At 46.2% G+C, this 20,339-nt stretch overlaps 1 protein-coding gene across 1 annotated transcript in view; it reads left to right on the top strand.

Moving 5' to 3' along the window:
* NPC1 (NPC intracellular cholesterol transporter 1) overlaps positions 1-20,339 on the top strand; it is an 847,233-nt gene that overhangs the window by 226,892 nt on the left and 600,002 nt on the right. Inside the window, exon 3 of the mRNA XM_069620902.1 lies at positions 17,801-17,907. Coding sequence (XP_069477003.1) covers positions 17,801-17,907 — 107 coding nt within the window. The remainder of the gene's footprint in view (positions 1-17,800; positions 17,908-20,339) is intronic.

The raw sequence follows: 20,339 nt of genomic DNA, 5'->3' as shown, positions 1-20,339 counted from the left end.
TTTATAGAGTATTTGAAGGATTCACCCAAATTAGAACCACAAAGATTTGAAGAATTAGAGATGGTAAAATTAGAATCAGATATTCGAAAAAGCTACAGGTAATAGAGCAATTGTATGATGATCACAAAGTGCCTTTAAGATAGCCCATTGTACAGCCACTTTGTGTTCCCCAGAGGATGTGATTTGTGCAGTTAATCGGGAAGTGCAGAATCAAACTTACATTGCCACCAATGTTTGCATTACCATTTCTTTACTCATTTTGGCAGGAACTTTCTCCTTTTGCCATAGATGCTCCCGTACAGATGTGTCAGTAGTGATCCACATACCACCCTCCTTCTCGGCTCTGCTTCGCTCGACCCCTGACGCACTCCTTGTTCGCTCTACTAGAAGTACACAAAGCAAAAGGTCCTGAAGCATGAATTGGCCTACCTGCTGATAGCCGAAGGAGTATCTGATGATGAAAGTTCATACTTGCGATTCTAGAAAAAAAGTATCACTATACTAAAGTGAGTACTCGCTGTGGAAAGAAAAAATACACTGTAGAGTCTTGAGTAAAAAGTAGTAAATGTGATTCCATGTGCAAAATAACGGCAGGAGAATCGTGGAAAGTGACAAAAATAAGGGTATATTTTAGATGCATAGTGTTCATTGAGCAGGAAGTGCAAAAGGGGGAGGGGTCTGTTAGCGTGATGCGCGCGTGTGTGCGCGCGCACACGCACGCACGCACGACTGGGGACTTCATCACTCAATGGAACCACCCCGCAGAACATTCTGTACCATAGAATGAGAGCCAGAATTGAGATCCTATCTCACAGCGACATTGTCAAAGCAGCTGGTATGATATGATATGGCATTTATAACGCACCTATACACAAGTGTTTGAAGGCGTGACGAGGCAAGGGAGGGGAACAAAGGGAGGCCGGACAACAATCCTAGTAGGCCAGATATCATTCAGATCGCGCATGCATGGGAAGGGGGCTGGGACAGTGCAGTACATGGGGAAAGATAACGATAGTAAATAAATGCCCAGCTTGTGGCAAGTGCATGGGTAAGTGCGGGCATCAGGTGTCATGGGCTGGTAGGGGGACTGTAGGGATACAGAAACAGTCCCCAAGTGCGGGGGTTGCCAGGTGGGCAGTGCAGGTGTGTGACGCTGGGAGGGGAAGGACCTGGGCCCGAGATCAGAGGGTGTCCAGGTAGCCAGTGCAGTTCCGGTTATAGTCAGGAGGTCAGCAGAGGAGAGGAGGAGAAACAGCCGAAGCAAAGAGAAAGATTTTGAGGTGCTTGCAGAACCGGAGTTGGTTCTCCTCAAGTTTAAGGGAGGCTGTTCCAGAGGGAGGCACCATCCGAAGAAAGAGATCTACCACCAACTCATTGCTTGGAGAAGCGACTGACCCTGAGGGAATTGGAGGCGGATGAGCGAAGAGCTCGAGAAGGAAGATATTTAGGAAGAGTTGAAGGTATTCAGGCCCCAGAAGGCCTTGTGGAAGATGCAGAGGGTTTTGAACTTAATTCTTGCAGCCCCTGGGAGCCAGTGCAGAGATTTCAGTCCTGGAGAGATACGACCCTTGAGCTTGAGGCCATGGACAAGTCTCGCAGTCCTGTTCTGGATAAGTTGCGGAGAGTAGAGGCAGGAAGATTTAGAAAGAGGCTGTTACAATTGTCCAGCCTAGAGAGAACCAGAGCTCTGGAGACAGTGAGCTTCTGGGGGAAGGAGAGGAAAGGAAGAATACCTCTGAGGAGGTGCAGCTGGTAGTGTGACTTCTTAGATACATCAGAGATGTAGAGGAGAGGAGTGTGGAGTCGAAGATGACCCCGAGGTTTTTAGCCTTGCAGGTGGGAGCAGGAAGAGGGCCAAGTGAGGCTGGCCAAAGAGCTACAGGGAAGGAGGGAGCGGGTGTGCCGATGAGGAGGATCTCAGTCTTACTGGCATTAAGGCAGAGGTCATTGGCAGCACACCACTCCTGGATAGCAGACAGGCAGTCAGAGATGAGGGAAGGAGAGGAGGAAGCCGAGGGTAGCTTGAAAATGAGCTGGGTGTCATCAGCATAGCACTGAAAGTTGGGGCAGAGAGTGGCGATGCAGTGGGCAAGGAGTGCCAGGTATTGGTTGAGCACCCAGGGAGAGAGGTTAGACCCCTGGGGGACACCACAGGTAGAGAAAAAGATAGCGGAGAGGAAGGACCAAAGATAGTGGAGAGGAAGGACCCAAGTTGGACCTGGGAAGGTCGGTCAGAGAGTTCAGAAGATGGTGGTTCAGAAGATACTGCATGGTTAGCACCTAAGATATATAAACAAGCATAGATGGTCTGGCAGTGATTGAACACATGGCACTCCCTAAATGCATATCTTCTTGAGGCACAAGTCAAAGAACAGTGGTTGTAGATCTACATACTGATTAGAAACCTATCCCTTTGCCCCAGGTTGTTACTGGTACATAACAAATCTGTTAATTGCTTCTATTACACACCATCGAAGTGTAGAGTGCTAGACCCTTCAAGGTCTGATGGGTGCTGTGTCAAATCCAGTGTATTTGTCCCTTCTCCACAGTGGGGACCCGCCCCCTTTGAGGCTAGGGAGGTGAGCCCGCTCGGCAAGACCGAAGGGTCTGGGCAAGTGGGACCTCACTGGGAGGCAAGGACAAGGACTCCCATTCCGATAAGGAACTCTTGAGTCCAGAATACATCGCCTGCCTACATGATAATTGGAAGGTCTGTTGTTACTTCGGTTTTGAAGCCACACAATACTGATATTTCTTCGATCTCTTTGGCTTCAGGTAATGCTGGATCTCGCCTAAATACCACAGTCAAAGGACACACCCTTTTTGTTTGTGGTGACGTACATAAACCCAAGAGGAACTTTGAATCCACGAGAAACTCCTGTGCATGGAGAAGGAAGACTTCTAGGCAGAGGCAAGCCTCTGACGGAGAGATGTCTTTGGGGGAGTGGGTGGGGAGGTCGGGGGGGGGGCGTAGCCACACTAGACCGCAGAGACAGCGGTGGCGTGGAGAATTAGCAAATTGCTACCTGGATGCTGGAAGTCTGGCATCCTAAGCGACTGAGAAGCCAAGGCTGGAAAAGAGACTGAGGCAGAAAGCAAATGTCTCATCTGGTGGCGCGACCACAAAGAAGCTGTGGTGGGCCTAGGGCCTGGTAACCGACGTCAAGACCAGACTGCAAAGGGTAGCCCAGATCCCCGAGCTCAGCACGAGAAGTGCATTTGCCATTGAGACGAGCAACAGAAGGGAAGCAAACGATCCCGAGATAAAACAATTGAAAGGTACAAACCTTGATAATCGAGGCTCGAGAGCTGGCAAGGTTACAGGAGCGGATAAACACCTCGCAGAGAGAAAGCAGAGCTGATCAGAGGGCCCCTAGGGCTTAGGAGAGCCCCGAGAAACTAAGCCTTTTAAGGCTGGGAAAGTCGACAAGGTTACGGGAGCCTGATTGGGCAGATGCCTTATTTAGAAGAAGTTGCAACAACACTACTAGAAGGCCTGAGGTCTTTGAGGAGTCCTGAGAGACAAATAGATGGAAACATTCGCGGCTGGGAGAGCCATCGGGGTAGCAGGACCGAGAAAACACAAACGGGCTGAAGCCCCTCTGAGAAGGAGGGAAAGTAAGCTTGTCAAAGGACTTTGGAGAATCACAAAGTTCAATAAAGAGAACTGTTTTTTTTTTTTTTTTATTGATTTAGCTGTTGAAAACAACTTTTCAATACACACACAATAGAATTTTTTTTTGTTTTTTTGTGTTTTTTGATACAATCATAAAAACAGCATCAGATTTAGAAGAAATTCATGATACAATATACAGACTCAAGCAGCACAAGTGTTGTTTCCCTTCATCTAACAGATATACAAACATTTAGCTGATACATGATAAAAATAAAATAGATACACTTCAGAGATAGATAATTCACTAACATTATGAAAAATAAGATTAAAAGAAGAAGGGGGGATTTCCTCTTTTCCTTGACTTTTAGTTTTCAGGCTGCTTGAGACTTAAATTACATCTCGTTTAACTTTTATCTAAACTCAAAGATAATAAAAAGTTGGTTAGTGCAATCTGCAAAAGGTAAGTGTTAGAGCACAGTAAAAAAGTCCATCGCATTTCTTGGTCGACAGTTTCTATGCAAGGTAATACTTTCAAAAAATGCATTAACCTTAGAGCATTCAGTTTAGGACAATAGCAGACTAAAGAGAACTGTAGAGAAAGAGCAATTGGAGGGTTTCAAGCATATAGTTGAATTTGGAGAAATTGTAATTGCATGAAAATACATATATTTTTCCTGAAGAAAAGGAAACCGTATGGAAGATATTAACATTTAACCAACAGAACCTGATGTGAACTGTGTTTTGAGACATTGATTAACTTTGTAAACCTACTGGGCAGACAAACACTTGATGGGCCAGGCAGAAGACTGAGTCTGTTGCTCTGACCTCCTCCTTTCTGTTGAGGTTGCTAAGTGGTAGTGCCAGTTAGCTTCTAGGATTTTGAATCCGGACTATTTATTTTCTGATTTTGACAAGCACCATTAGTTTTAGTTTAATTAGGCAGGGAACGTCCTTCATAGCGGGCTAGATGGCCGTTTTCTTATTCTTTTAAATGGCAGAAACCTTAATGTGGCAACTAGTTGTAGGAGTCCTTCTTCTAGTTCACCAAAGTGCCCAAATGCGGTGTTCAACCTGCTAACTTTCTGCATATGGAATGCTCATGCCGTCAATTGTCTGATTACTGGAAATGAAACTTGGAGGCTTATGGGGAAATTGTGGATGTTGAGGTTCCATGATCTTCGATTGGACGTTTGCTCTGTCTTCTTAGCAAAGCTAAGGAACTGAACAGCAAATGGATTAGTCTTGCACTGGTGGTATGTAAGAGCAGGGTTTCCATACACTGGATGCAGAGGAGTTCTCTCAGTTAAGATGATGTGATCAAGGACATGATAAATCTAAATAAGATATAAACTGATTTCTGCAATCTTTATAATTCACGTCTACCCCTAGATATTTTGGAAGCACAACATATTTTTGGGTCTCCTTCAACATAATTGCACTCTGGGTAATACTTAATCAAATCACTCCATCAATTGCAACAATGGAAACTAATACCATAAAGCAAGTGAGGCTGTTGCCATAACCTGAGTTTTAATGTGTTCCATTTACATGATGTGATATCAGCCCAGGAATCATCATATGACTATGCATGCCATTGCTATTATTTTGTTGCTGTTCCGAGGAACGCTTGTGTGTGCTCCGGGGGGAGGAGGGCAGGGATTTATTTTCTCTCCCTTTACTCTTATTGTAACATGTTCTTAATTGATTATGGGGATTGTTTGAGCATGTGGTTTATCCTTTTATGTGCGACAGTGTTTGAGAATCTATGGGAAGGAATACTAAATGTTTCAAAGGGGGTCTGTGACTTTGTCCCCCTTGTAGTGGTTCCCATCTCCAACCCCTCCATTTCCTTGCCAGCCACAATCCATTCGGTGTACTGAATGGGTGTTAGTAGTGTGCTCAATACTGAAGCTTCCGTTTTCCCAGCAGTTCGCCTTTACCGCCTCAGGCCAGTCCTCCACTCCTCCACTCCTTCACTGATAACCACCAAACAAGACATCAATGAACCTCACGAACTTGGAGCATTACGCTCCAATATCTAGGCGTCCATTATGCAGCTCAGAAGGTGGGTGATTAAAGTGGAAGGGCCCGCTAGAGGCGGTGGAGAGTAACCATCTGAGGGCAAGTGTTCTGGTGCTGTAATTTGAAAGACGCTTTAATGAATGGAGAACACAAAGCAATGATCTGGGAATGAAAGTGAATGATGTGAAAAACTTAGATGTGGTGCAACCCAGCAGCACCGAAGACCGAGGGGGAGAGCCCAGCACAGGTGAAGCGCACAGTTAACCACATGGTGAACACACTATTTCATATTGTTGGGGGGGGGAAGTTGGAGGGGACTTGTACTTAGTTCTGGATAGAGCTCACCATGGAGGAAAACCACTAAATCGTCCGTGTTCCATTGTGTCCCGATGCCATTATTTTGCAGACAAGATGGGCTAGAACGTCAAAATGGCCAAGACGTTTCAGTGCTTACTCTGTCCAGAAAACTACTCTGCTGTCCACTCACCGTCTTGCTAAGAGAAAAAAAATACTTTGAATTTGGCAATGACTCTTACTGTGAGTCATCTGGATGAAATTCAACATGTGGCACGAATGCTGGTGGGGAAAGGGAGGACCTTTCAGGTGGAAAGAAGGCAGCACCACTTGATGGCAGCTGAAAACATTCGCTCAGAAGTACACAGACAAAACCAGCATCCGTCTCGGGCTCTGAGCAGTTTGAGTTTCCTTGTGCTGCCGTGTTGGATAATTCGCAAATGATGTGACATGGAACGAGAGTTATTTTGTATGAACGGGCATTTCAGGAATTATGATTTCGTGTGTTGCCTTCACCGTGAAGCCTTTCTTGGTGGTTTTGAATTTTGATATTGAATGTCTGCGTTCTCATTAACACTGATGTGTTTTACGTTTTTATGGGTGTTGCTTATTAAAAGATACAGGATTGCCATCTTTTATTCTATTCCTAAACGAAGCCTTAGAATATATGACGACATGGTCTCCCTTTCACAGGTCTTTGGGAAAAGTGGGTAGAAGGACATTGACATGCAGAGTGGGTCTAGTGTGTGGTGGTATTACTTCTCCCAGCAGCCATTGACTTGTGAAGGGATTTTCTCGATTGGGGCTCATGAATGGGTTTGGGTTCTCACTTGATGCCCACACAACTTTCTTAAGAATTGTTATTACTAGTCAAGTTCCCCCAGTTGGAGCATGTGAATTGGATGATGGGCGGGTCACCCCAATGGGCGGGCACTTTTGGGAGAGGATTGGGATACTTTTGTAGGTCATGTTTTGTTTTGTTTTTTGTTTTTTTTTGCTTGTTTATTGTCAAAGTGTACATACCGTTTCAAAGGTTTTCAGCAATATGGGTTTTTGTTTTAAAGGGTTTTGGACAAAGGGGTGGTGGGCTTACCACACGCCTTGATTGATTGTACAGAATTATGGCCAGGTTTACTCCAGGAGAAAGTGGGTATTTGGTGACCACAATGAATGTGAGTGGTCTCAAATCTCTGCATAAGGGTACATCATTAGCACATTGACAACATATTTCTCCAGGAGACCCAATATAGGAGTGGTGGCAAAGGGAAATTAAAGCCATGGTAATTGAACGCTCTTTTTAGGTGTCTTGCTTGGTTAAAAGGGGGTGGTTGGCATATTAACCAAAAGCCTAGAAGGGGACCACCTTTTGAGTAAAGTGATCTCTGCAAGGCAGATTACTGATGGTGATGGTGGGTGGGTGGGCGCGAACAAAGATACCATGTTATGCAATCTTTTTTAATCTGGATCTAGAGCATGCAGAGATTTTGGAAAATGCACCGTTGACGAATACCTCCTGCTCAAAAGGCCTTTTAGTAATTGTGAGGGACTTTATTACAGTGGTTGATTTTATCTGAGAAAGCTTGTACAGAAGATACTTTGGATAGTACTCGGGCATTCAGTGAAAATGTTGCCAACAAAAATGTAGTCGGTCAAAGAAATCGTGGTGAAAATACCTATGCAGTGAAAAAGCCCCAAGTAAAAAATGCACCTGAAAGGTAGCCAAAAAAAGCAGTGCTCTTAGAGTAATTGTAATGTTTGAAGACAGTTTAGTGGGTTTGTAATTGCAACAAGGGACGTTTTGGTAGGGCTGGTGATGCTAAGGTTTATAGTGGTTAGGGTAGATTAAGTGTCAGTGTAAGTAGGGACTGTGGTAAGGCTAGGGCTAATAGATTGGGTAATTGTTAAAGAAAGGGATAGGTTGGGGGAGAAGGATGTGATGTTGATGTGGGATAGGGGTTATGATAAACCTAGGGTTTAGTGTAAAGTAAGCATTAGGGTAAGTGTTAGAGTTGTGGTTAGGTTAAGTGTAAGGTTCGGATTAGAGCAAGGGGTTGGTTAGGGCTAGGGCCTTTAGCATAAGGAATTTGTGGTGAGGGGGTTGGCGCAAGGTTCACTGTTCATTTTCTATTTATTTGGTGTTTTGTATTAAGTTGCATGCAAATAAAATGCTTCATGCTGAATGGTTAGTGTTAGGTAAGGGTACATGGTAAAATAAGGCTTTTAATTAGATTTAGGATAAAAGTTAGGAATGGAGTTAGGGGGATTGTGGAGGTTTTTAGAGGTCTGGGTCATTGTTGGGTTTACAGCCGCGTACTTTTGTGGCAACCTTATTGTTCACTTTTTGCATATTCTTCTCTGTGAAAGGTAAAGTGAGCGCAAACGTGGTTGTATACCCTCCTGAAGGGGCACCTTCCCATAGAACATATTATTTGGCCATGTTCATTCAAAGTAGAGGGGCTCCCACACCTTTGCTTGTATTGAATGAAGACCTTTTGAAAACTACATTTTTCACATGGCTACATTTTCCTGGGGAGATTTTCACACTTACCTGGCAGTAAGAGGGGAACTGAGATTTTTACAACTTTATGAGCTTTACAGGAAGCTTCGTGCTCGCATAGATTCTTTGAAAAAGGGGACATGGCTTGTGTATTTAGCAGTATATTTAGAAGTGAGGATTCTGAAAATGGACTTCAGCATCAGGTGACGGTAATATCGGATGACTCTGATTGGGTGTTTGGAATTGTAGGACATTGTAGTGGCATTTGTCTCTTGGTCGAAGCATTTGCGTGCACATGGAGACAGTTACTCTTTTGAGCAAACTAGACAGTATTTTAGTCTCCCTTAACTGAACAAACCAGAAGAGGCATTGGTAAATTTCAACACAAATCGGCAAATCTCTGGGCCCAGCCAGTTTCACAGTGTTATTACTGAAACACTGGCAAATTGCTGGCATCTAAATTCTAAAATGTTTTCAACTCTGTAATTGTGAGTCATTCCATTTCCCCCTACCTCCTAGATGGCTCTTATTTAATTTCTTCATAAAAAAACAGATATCCTAATCAATGTGCCACCTAGAGGGTTATATCCCTTTTAAATATTGATGCTAGTGTTTTAACCACAGTGCTGGCTACTCGATTGGATCAGCATCTTCCTGCCCAGATCTGCTAGCCGACCCAGTCCTGATCTCTTGATGCAGAGAAGAGAAGGCTTTTCGGCAGGGTCAGCTGGTGATTTCACAGCTGGTGATTTTAGTTACACCTCAAAATCTGCACTCACCTCTAGTCAATGGCTAATGGTAACTCTTAATGAATACAAAATGGTGTGCTGTGTTCATGGCCGAGGCGGCAAGTGACTTTTTATGTCTGGCTGAAATTTGTACCCCCAATTCAGTCATGTAACTTGGGCCTCAACTGGTTTAGTTAGACTGCGGAACTGTGCACTGGCTTTGTGTGGGTGGAAAGTGTCGTTTGTAAACCTTTTGATGTGATTGGGGCACCCAACACTGCTGTGTTCTGTTGTCCCTGTGGCTTGCATTTGTTTTTAAGCCGTTGGCTAGCCTAATTAGGCTGGATGCTGGGATTAGGCGTATGGAGGCTGAGCACAGCAGAATTCAAGATGTGCTTATTTGAGGATGACCCTTTGGTACATCTCACCCCCTTCTGGACTCTTGCAAAATTGCTGTCTGTTCTACATGCATATGGACAAATGTTGGGTTATAAAATTGATATTGATAAATCCATTGTGCTTCGACTAGGATCTGGAGCTCATATCCTACCTGAAGACCAGATGATCAATTTAACTACCTATGAGTATAGCTGTATTTCAAGGTATCCTCCATGCATTAAATCAGCAATTCCTCGTCTGATAGACGATTGGATTAAATGTACAGCCGTGGCTCTTGTTTGGTCTTTTTTGGAAGGGCATGCTTGAGATGCTCAAAATGAGTGTGCTACCCAGATTTGTATTCCCGTTCACCGTGCTCATAATTACAGTCACTAGGTAGTTTTATCTCACCATGAAAACTACTTTTCTCAGGTGTTTGCGAAGGTGAATGTGCAATTTTTGCTTACCAAACCTTTGTGCTCTTACCAGCACCAGGAGGCGTTGGATTCCTGGACATGAAGTTTTGCTGTAAGGTATCGCAACCGTGGGTTTCTCTTGACTGCTCGAGAAACTCTGGTGAAGCAGTGGGGGGATTACCCTTGGCAAACATACTATGCCGGTCATGGAGCAGCAGTGGTTATGGGTGCTCCTTCAAGTGTTTCGATAAGGTATAAATTAGTTTACAAAAATTGATTAGCAGAGTTTGCCAATTAAAATGTTCTTGACCAGCAAACACCCATTTTATTAGCAATGGTATACTAATATTTTTTAATGTCGCCAGAAGTTGTTTCTAGCCAAGAAATAAAACAGCATGCTTGTGTACTGCTTAAGTCAAGACATTTGTGAAAGAGAGTCAGGTCTTGCAAATACTTAAAAATTCTGCTAGACCTACTGGTCTGCTTAGTTTATCTACTCGACCTAAGATAAATGCACTTGACCCATAGCAACCGATGACAAAAAATAAAAATACGCTTTCTGTAAAATGGTGCAAGTCACTAAAAACAATTAGTTTGGCACGCTGCTTCCACCCAGAGGCTAGCCATGCACAGTGAAACTTTTATTTGACGTTTACTGCAAACAATGTAAATATTAAATAAAAGTTTCAAACGACCCCGGCAAATGATACTTGCTCATCATAATAATAATAATTATTATAAAATCTATGAGAGCGGGCAAGTAGACTTTGCTTGCCGTGGATGAGTGTCTGTAAAAGATTAGCACCATAAATGGACAGAAATAGATGCATTAAAAAGACTCTGGAAACAGTTTGGCCACCTCTCATCATGCAAGGCAATCGTAATCATAGAGAAGAGGGAGATCTGGAGGCTAAATACGGTAGCTGTAGATCAGTAGATGTACAGACTGGATGGAACTATGCGTACATATGTAGTTAGTTTTGTGTATTCATTATGTAAGAGGAAGGAAAGTAAGAGACTAAGCACAGTGTATGGTGTAGCAAGCAGAGAACTGGACAAACTAGGTGGGAAATTGTAGTTTGTGGCCATCTCACTTTTAGGGTAGCTGGTATAAAGCAATAGGGCGATGATAGAGAATGTACAGCAGTATGGGTTCAGCTCATGGGCTGAGCACCAGTACAGATATATGCAACCAGTAGGTCACAAAACTAGGTTTGCCATCTAAAGTAATTGGCTGTGTAATCATGTACATTTTCAAAAGTGTTCACTCGTCTGTATGATGCATCTTCCCCAATAAAATTAAATCTAGTTGGCACTGTGATTTAGATATACTGACCTAAACTTTTCTGTAAAGCAGGGAGACACTGCAGTGTTTTATAGAAGCAATTATGCACTATGTAAGGAATGGAACTACATGACTCTTTAAAAATTTTTTAAAGTCAACACATACTGTAGCTGGACAGGATATAATTGGCTTAATTCTGGCTTGCAATTATTTGAATAAAACACATTCGAGGGGATTGGGTCCTCCGACGTATTCCATATCTATGACAGGTAATGTCCACCGCTGTGCTGCTTAGGAACATTTTCGGCGTCTGCGTCCTGCGTCGATGCGCCGTCCCCGAGGACCTCCTCCGACGGCCGATGTCACCCGATGTGATAAGTAGGACGCACGACGCCCGTAGCCTCAGTTCCGTTTTTTCCACGAACGTGTTCGCTTCGTGAATCTCGGTACGCCTCGACTCTTTGGAGTTTGCTGTATTCTTCTCGGTTCGTTGAACCTGTTCGGTTTTTGTGAAAACCTGTTCCTGACGATGTCTACTTCGTCTTCTACCCCGCGTCCGGGCTTCAAGAAATGCGGGGACTGTGGGTCCAAGATTTCGGTCACGGACTCGCACGACGCCTGCCTCTGGTGCCTCGGGGAGGCCCACGATACGGACGATTGTGTCGACTGCCAGTCGCTCACGGCCAAGGCCTTGCGGGAGCGCAAGAAGAAGCTGTCGGTAGGCCGGGTGTCTAAGCCCCGGAAGTCGAGGTCTACGGGGCTTTCGACGGATGACTCGAGAGGCGACTCTCTGCGTCATCGTCGGAAGTCCAGTGGGTCTCCTTCCAGGAGTCGGTCTCGCCACTCCTCCGCCTCTTCGAGGCATTCCTGGAAGCGCCGGCATCGGTCGCCTTTCCTGTCCTCTTCCGAGGACGCCGCCCGTCGGCAGGTCGCCTATCCCTCCATGCAAGCGACACCAGAGGAATGGGCTTCCTTCGGGAAGCAGATGTTAGCGATTCTTGAATCGCAGGGCACCGGTCCGTCCGCGCCTCCGAGTGGGGTCGGTCGGCACCGGTCGAGGGACACCGCTCGTACGTCTTCGGGCTTGGGTGGTCGGCACGGCTTGCAGGAAAGGTCCCGCTCGGACAAGGGTAGCCGTTCTCGCCATGCCCATTCCAGGTCCCGGTCCTCAACGCGCTCGAGACCGCGTGATCCTGTGCCGTCTTCGAGGAAGATGTCGACGCCTGTGGCGCCGAGGTCGTCGACAATTTCTCTCGAGGCTCCACCTCCGAGGGGGTCGTCGACGCTGTCGGCGCCTAGGTCATCGAGAGACACGCTCGGAGCTCCGGCTTCGAGGCCTGTGTCGACCCCGTCGATGTTGGCGGCGCTGCAGCTGACGTCGATGTCGATTCTCTCGACGCCGATTCTCTCGATGCCGCGCCGACTCGTTTGGCTCTCTCGACGCCTTTCGAGGCGGTGGTGTCAGAGGGGCCCCCGTGGCACGGGGTTAGCCCCTAGAAAGGCTCTGGCTAAGGTCAGGCATAGCTTTGGTCCCCAGGTGTCTTCCTCTCACCTCCTGGAGTACATTTCAGAGGGTGATGAAGGCTCTGATGAAGGCTTGGTTCCGTTTACGGTACCAGATGAGCTTCTCTCGGGCCATAGCCAGTTTGATGACCTGAGGCAGTCACTGCATGATGCCAGTGGACTGGACACCTCTCCGGAGGTGGAGTTTTGTAGGCCGGAGCCTTGCACTCATGCCGATGTACCGGCGCCTTATGTCTCGGGTCACCGAGTACTTGGGATGGTCGGCTACCCCAGGGGAGTTCGTTCAGGATGATCTCACGGACATCCTTGATCTTGGTCCCCCCACTGACCCGGTACTGCCGTTTCATATGGCTCTGCAGAGAAGGTTGGCGGCGGCTTGGACTGCTCCGGAGAGTCTCCCGGCATTGGGCAAGTCTTTGTCTCGAAAATACCGTCCAGCCAGTAGCGACCCCTGCTACTTGTCCAGGCACCCCACTCTGGAGAGTTTGGTGGTCCAGGCCGCTACGGCACCGGCAAAGCAGGCGTTGTATCATACCATCCCTCCGGTAGGGATGAGAAACGTTTTGACGGCTGGGCGAAGAAAGTGTTTTCTTCAGGGGGTATGGCGCTTCAAGCACCCAACTCCATATGTGCCTTGTCTCGTTTCACACACACTCTGTGGAACTGTGTTGCATTAGCGGCTGAACATATTCCCGAAGGGGACGGTTTCCTTGCTATGGTTCAGGATGGCAAGGATGCCATGTGTGAGGCCGTTCAGTCGGGTTTGGACATGGCAGATTGTGTCAGCCGGTCCATGCGTGGTTGCGCAAGTTGCGTAGTTGCGGAAGTCTGGGTCCGCTCATGATGTGCAGGTTACAGACCTCCAAAGCTGCAGCTAAGTCGTTGGGCGCTGCAGTTCGACAACCTCCGCCTTTTCATCCTAGGGGACAACAATGGACGGGAGGTTCCTTTCGCTATTACTCGTCCTTCAGTAAAGCAAAAGGAGCTGTCAGTCAGAGGCCACCGTAAGAGTGCCAGAGGTGGAAAACAAGGTACTCGAGGTGCCAAAGCCGCTCGGGCAGTTGTCTCTTTGCCCTCAGGCAACGCTGCATCCACTACCACTCAAGAGGCCACTCAAGAGGCCAGGTCCCATGGTTCGCCAGTTGGGGGAAGGCTGGCGCAGCATCTTGTAGAGTGGCGTGCCATTACTTCAGATGTGTGGGTTTTGGAGATCATAACCCACGGCTACTGTCTTCCTTTTCGGCAGAGGCCTCACGACAATCCACCTGGGAACCTCTCTTGGAAGAGTCTGTATCCGCTCCTCGCGGAGTAAATTCAAGCCCTGCTTGAGAATGGTGCCATAGAACTGGTGCCTGTAGCGGAGAGGAACAAGGGATGGTATTCCCCTTACTTTTTGATTTCGAAGAAAGACTGGGGATTGAGACCCATCGTGGAATTGCGCGGTTTGAACAAACTCCTCAGGAAGGACAAGTTCAAGATGGTTACTCTCTCTCAAGTCCTCCAGGCCCTTCAACTTCAGGACTGGTTGGTGTCTCTCGACCTCAAGGACGCTTACTTCCATGTGCCGATCCATCCCAAGCACAAGAAGTACCTGAGGTTCGCGGTTGGCGACTCGCACTTTCAGTTTCGGGTCCTGCCGTTCATGGTGGTGGTGGCAGCGCATCTCAGGAAAGGGGGGATTCACGTCTACCCCTACCTGGACGATTGGTTGATCAGGGGGAGCTCTCCCAAGCAAGTCCTGGATCATCTGTCCGTCACCTGCCACTCCCTTCACAAGCTGGGCTTCTCCCTCAATTTAAAGAAGTCCCATTTGACGCCAACACAGCGGCTCCAGTACATCGGAACAGAGCTCGACACATCGCTGGGGCAGTGTTTTCCTCCCCAGGTGAGGGCTCTTCACATTCAGCAGATGGTGCACAAGTTTCAACTTGCCCAGAATCTCCCAGCGTCCGAGTTCTTGAGACTGCTCGGCCTCATGGCATCCTGCATTCTTCTGGTGCCAGAGGCTCGTGTGCGGATGAGATCTTTGCAGTGGGCACTCAAGCTCCAGTGGTCTCAGTCCTCCGGCAGGCTGTCGGACCCTGTTCAGGTGCTGCCCTCGGTCGCCCAGGACCTTCTGTGGTGGGCCGTCGAAGGCAATCTGATGAAGGGGGCCCCATTTTGGCTGCCCTGGCCGGAGGTGACGATCGTGACGGACACATCCCTCACGGGATGGGGAGCTCATGCCAACGAGTTGAGTCAGCGGTCGTTGGTCTCCGTCGGAGTCCAGACTCCATATCAATCTGTTGGAGCTGAGGGCCGTCAGGCTTGCCCTGAAGGCATTTCTGCCGACTGCGAGGAAAGAGTGTCCTGATTCCAACGGATAACACAGTGGCCATGCACTACCTCAACAAAAAAGGGGGGGGGGCAAGGTCACTTCCTCTGTGCAGGGAAGGGATGCAGCTAGAGTTCTGGGCCATCCAGCTGGAAGTTTCGATCTCGGCTGCTCGGCTCTTCATCTGGCCGGAGACGACAATGAGATAGGTGGACGCTCTGAGCAGGCAGAGCACGATCTCTCACGAGTGGGAGCTGGCTCAGGAGATTCTCCTGGAGATCTCGCCCTTTGGGGGACCCCTCAAGTGGATCTCTTCGCCTCCAGTGTCAACCGGAGGTGCGAGAGGTTCTGCTCATGGGAATTTCCTCCAAAAGGAGCCTTAGGAGACGCGTTTGTGGTGGCGTGGTCATTCCCACTGCTGTACGCGTTTCCTCCAGTCCCCGTCATCCCGCAAGTACTGCAGAGGTTACGGAGGTTCGGTTCCCGGATGATCCTCATTGCTCCGGCGTGGGCCCGGAGGACGTGGTACCCGGACCTTCTCGACTTGTCCATCTGCCCTCCACGTCGCTCTTCCCTACCGAGACGATCTGCTCTCACGGGAGAGGGGTCAGGTTCTCCATCCAGAGGTCAGATCCCTCAACCTTCACGCTTGGCTTCTGAAGGGTTGAGGTATAAGGATTGGGACCTCCCTGAAGATGTGATGTAGGTGTTGCTCTCGGCCAGGTGGCTGGCAACAAAGTCTCTGTACCGTTGCCGTTGGAGAAAGTTCTGCGACTGGTGCAGAGTTAAGAATGTGGATCCTTTTGAGTGCGACATTCCCATGCTTCTGTCTTTTTTGCTTTCCTTGGCCTACAGGGGCTTGCAAGTGGGGACCATTAAAGGTTACCTGGCGGCGCTGTCCATATTTAAGCGCTCGTCTGAAGAATGTTCCTATTTTAAGATTCCTTTAATTTCTCAGTTTTTGAAAGGGCTCACTAATGTGTTCCCTCCGTCACCTTTTCTGGTGCCCGGTTGGGATTTGAACCTTGTTCTTAACTTTCTTATGGGTGCTCCGTTTGAGCCTTTGCATTCTTGCCCTTTGAGACTGTTAACTCTGAAAACTGTGTTTTTGGTTGCGGTTACTTCCGCTCGCAGAGTGAGTTAGTTACAGGCACTTTCAGATAATCCACCCTTCACTGTGTTTCATAAGGACAGGGTTGTCCTTAGAGTTTGTCCTTCCTTTCTTCCGAAGGTGGTTTCGGAATTTCATTTGAGCCAGAAGGTTGTTCTTCCGCCGTTCTATCCTCCTCCACATCCTGGAAGGGAGAGGAGAGGCTCCATAGGCTTGATCCTAGGAGAGCGTTGAACTTTTATATTTCGCGTATGTCCCGGGTCAGAGTGGACGATCAACTTACATTGGTTACGCTGGAAAGCATTTGGGACAAGCTGTGACGAAACAGACTTTGTCTCGTTGGGTTATTTTAGCTGTCTCCGAGTGTTACCGCTTGGCGGGTAAGGACCCTCCGGCTGGCTTGCGGGCCCATTCTACCAGGGTAGTGGCTGCGTCTACTGCCCTGCAGAGGGGTATTCCTATAACACACATAATCTTTTAAACTTACCTGTCACTCCCGCGTCGAACCACCGAGTCACACAGAGCCTGTCAGGCCCTGCACGCACTCATGTGCTGCAGGGGCCCGACATTCTGATTTAGGAAAACAGCTCTGTGCGGTCACAGAGCAGTCTTTCCAAATCGTTTTTTTGTTCCATTAGGAAAAAAGAAATTGATCTTTTGATGTATGACCGAAATTAGAGCGGACTAAAGGAGAGGCTTCAAACCCTGAGCATGTGGAAGCAACTGAAGTGACTGAGTAAGGTGGCTAATATAATGCTCATCTCACTATCTTATGCAACAAACCTTGTGTGAACTAGAACATAATCCAGAAACTCAGCAAAGTCTTAGTATTCATAGAACATTTGATAAGCAACCAAAACTTTATTACTGTATCCATTTTAGGAGCCGGGGGAAAAGAGAATGACACAATGGTTCAGTGTACCGCATGTCATGTCAGTTAAGCCTTTTCATGTAGCTTTGGAGACTGGACTGCGGCAACAGTGATTAGGAGGGACAGAGGTTTGAATTTTGAGTTTACGGCCCAACAGAACTTTCTTAGAGATGCTCGTGCAGACAAAGTAATGGGCTCTGCCTGCAGTCTGGCTATTGGGGATGATCCTAAGTTACTAATGCCCAGAACTAAACAATAAATATTCTTGGTGGCGCTGACACATGTCTGGCTTGTAAAATGGAATTGTCCTATTTGACGTGTACGCTTTTCTAGTGAATTGCCGTATAAAATAACCCTTGTTCTAGCACCAATTTGCTATTAGGTAAGGGGGGGCAATTGAAGCCATTTGGTAACGTACTGAATGTGCCGCATTTGCATTTTGAGAAGCAGGTATGTTTCACCTCAAAGCAATTTTGTGGTTTAGAATTCTAGGTACACAACTGATTTGTTAGTGGCATATCACTGCAGAGAAGTTGGAAAGCATTCAATTCTCTCGTTAGAAGTATGCAGGCATGAGTACTAGAGTAGCCACACCTTGCCCCTGGCATTGATCTGTATCTAAATAAAGGGCCTCGTGTTTACTACTGCATTGTGAAAACCATAATGTTATTGACTGTTAATAATGCAACATGAGACACTGGCAATTTCCGTGTATTACTAACGACATTGTTTTCTTTTTTGAAGGAACTTTGCCCATCGCTGTTCTATGGCAATGTCAGCCTCTGCTGTAACCTTCAGCAACTGAAAACGCTCAGTAGCAACTTACAATTACCACTACAGTTTCTATCCAGGTATGTTGTCAGTTGACGTGGATTTGATGTTCTTCTCTGTCCTGTCCATTACCATCTTTTATTTTATAAGACCATTCACTGTTATCATATTTATGTTTCAGAATGTAATGGTCCAGGAACAGCTTTTCTTGCTTGGAATTATTTCCACCCTCTGGGTAATTGTTTCTTAAATTATGATGGAGTTAATTTAATGTAGAGTTTGGTACATGGTAGTGTTCTGGACAGGATGCAAGTGGATTGGGTTAGTTTTTCTTCCAGCTTTTGATGGTACTATATTTCTGCTTTGAAGGTGGGCACAGCATATTGGCCCTACCAACCAATACATTGAGGGCTCTGCTCCATTCAAGCAAAACACGAAACCTATCATCCGAGCACTACTAAAGTGACTGCGTAATACGCAATGCTGAAGTGATGCAGCTACATAATTTCAGTCCCTATTTAGGAGCCATTGACTGCATTGCTTTGCATTCTTCTTGGTCTTTCATTGGCCATATTTAGAGAACCCTAAAATCTCTGTTGCTTTTAAATGGGAATCCAAGTAACTACAGCCACTTGCTTCTCTCCCAGTAGCTTTTCTCCTTTTACCGGAGTGCTCTGGTGCAAGACTGCACCAGCATGGTGTATCTTGGCAAACGTGCTTCCTTTTTCCCCTCCGTATTGACACACTTTCCTATGTTTTTATCAAGACAGAAAATAGTGAATATATTGTTACCATCTCTAACCCAATTTTCCACAGAGAGCCACCCACAGGCTTGAATGAGATCCAGGAGGGGCTGAAAGAAAGCAAAAGGGGGAGGTAGATATGACAAGATTGGGTGGATAGAGCACAGAAAGTAAAAGATGGGGAGCGATATGGGATTGGGAAGAAGCAGGTCACTGGAAGGTACAAATTGGGTCACATAGCTTGCATTAACTGACCAACTAGCATAGAACGCCATACAAGTAACCAATATACGTTTGTGTAACTTCTGGGTCTCCTCGTGCCTAGTAGGTCTCTGCTATAGTGTGGACAGACTATCAAGGTATAGTAACCAGGTTTCCTCATTTGTCTGGTCCTGGTGTTCCACAGCTCAATGTTTACTCTTTTAGCACACTCATTGCATAGAATCCATAGATCCCTTGAATAGTCCCCTTGTTCAATCTCTGAAGCGTATGGGTCAACTCAAGCACCACTCAAAGTGGGTAAAGCTTACAGCTTTTCCCCATAAAGAGGTTCAACCTCCCAGCGACATCAGACCAAAACCACTCTATACCCAGAACATGTGTAGTAAGGCAAGCCCAAGCAATTGTACATGTGACACAAAGATATGTTTTGAGCATCTCCTTTTATTAAAGCTTCTGTATCGAAGGATTGGACCACTGCTATAGATTTTGAGGTATAAACTACAAAAGATAATGGAGCATCTGCACTCTAACGTAACCAGATTGGTCAACACAAAGTGAAGTCTGCTTTAAAAAAAAATGTTTAAGTATTTTATTTTTACGTAGGTGTACAACAGGTAGTCAATCCTACAATTCAAAGAGCAATCCCCTTTGAAACAAAATCATCCATAACAGAAGTTCACCCACCCCTTGCCCCTGCTCCTTTTACTGATCCATGGCTACAGCAGTTGCTGTGTCTCCCTTATATTTTTCATATATACCTATAAAGGAATGTTTTTAAGCTTGAAAATTTAAAGTATTTGTACATTATATTATTATTTATTTGTGTATGGTTATTAAGATAACCTTTACAAAAGTAGAAAATACAATTAAAACATTCACAATTTCATATTTGACAAAAACAAAAACTTCAAGTATCACTGCAATCACCTGACCGCAGAAAAAGAAGATTCCAGCATATCTAAAAACAAAATAATTAAAGAAAAAAACATACATTACACATATTTACAACTTCCAGTTAGCACATAAAGATGTATCGATGTAGTATTGCACCATCTAAACAAAAGAATGCAACATATTCAAGGTCTGTCAACTCTTGACGAGCTGTACTTTCGATCCCATATTTCAATAAGGCTTTATATGACCAATTTACAGATGTATTTTAGGAATCTCACTACTGCCAATTGCAGAGGCTTTCGACTGCTATGGAGCATATCAAACCACACTGATCCAGATTGACAAGACCCATACTGTTGACAAATTTCCCAAAGGACTGAATTCGAGCACTCCTCAACGTTGAACAGTCCAACATCAGATGCTCTAAATGTTCAATTGTACCCACCATATTACAGTATCTGCACGTCAGCGCTTGATTATTCCCCTCGCCATTTCGTATTTGCAGAATTTCTCTTGTTGGCAGTACGTTGAATTTAAATCTCATGAATATCTGGCAGGCTTTTTTATCTGGGAATAAAACTTGGTATGGCGCAAGAACCCCCAGTTTTTTCCGCTGGCAGACCAGATGACTGTACAGTCTGGTGTTAGCTACA

Source organism: Ambystoma mexicanum, chromosome 5q, assembly GCF_040938575.1.
Source record: "Ambystoma mexicanum isolate Mex_15411 chromosome 5q, UKY_AmexF1_1, whole genome shotgun sequence".
NCBI classification, from domain to species: Eukaryota; Metazoa; Chordata; class Amphibia; order Caudata; family Ambystomatidae; genus Ambystoma; species Ambystoma mexicanum.
The sequence above is the reverse complement of the archived record's forward strand: the minus strand, read 5'-3'. Positions and strand labels throughout refer to the sequence as shown.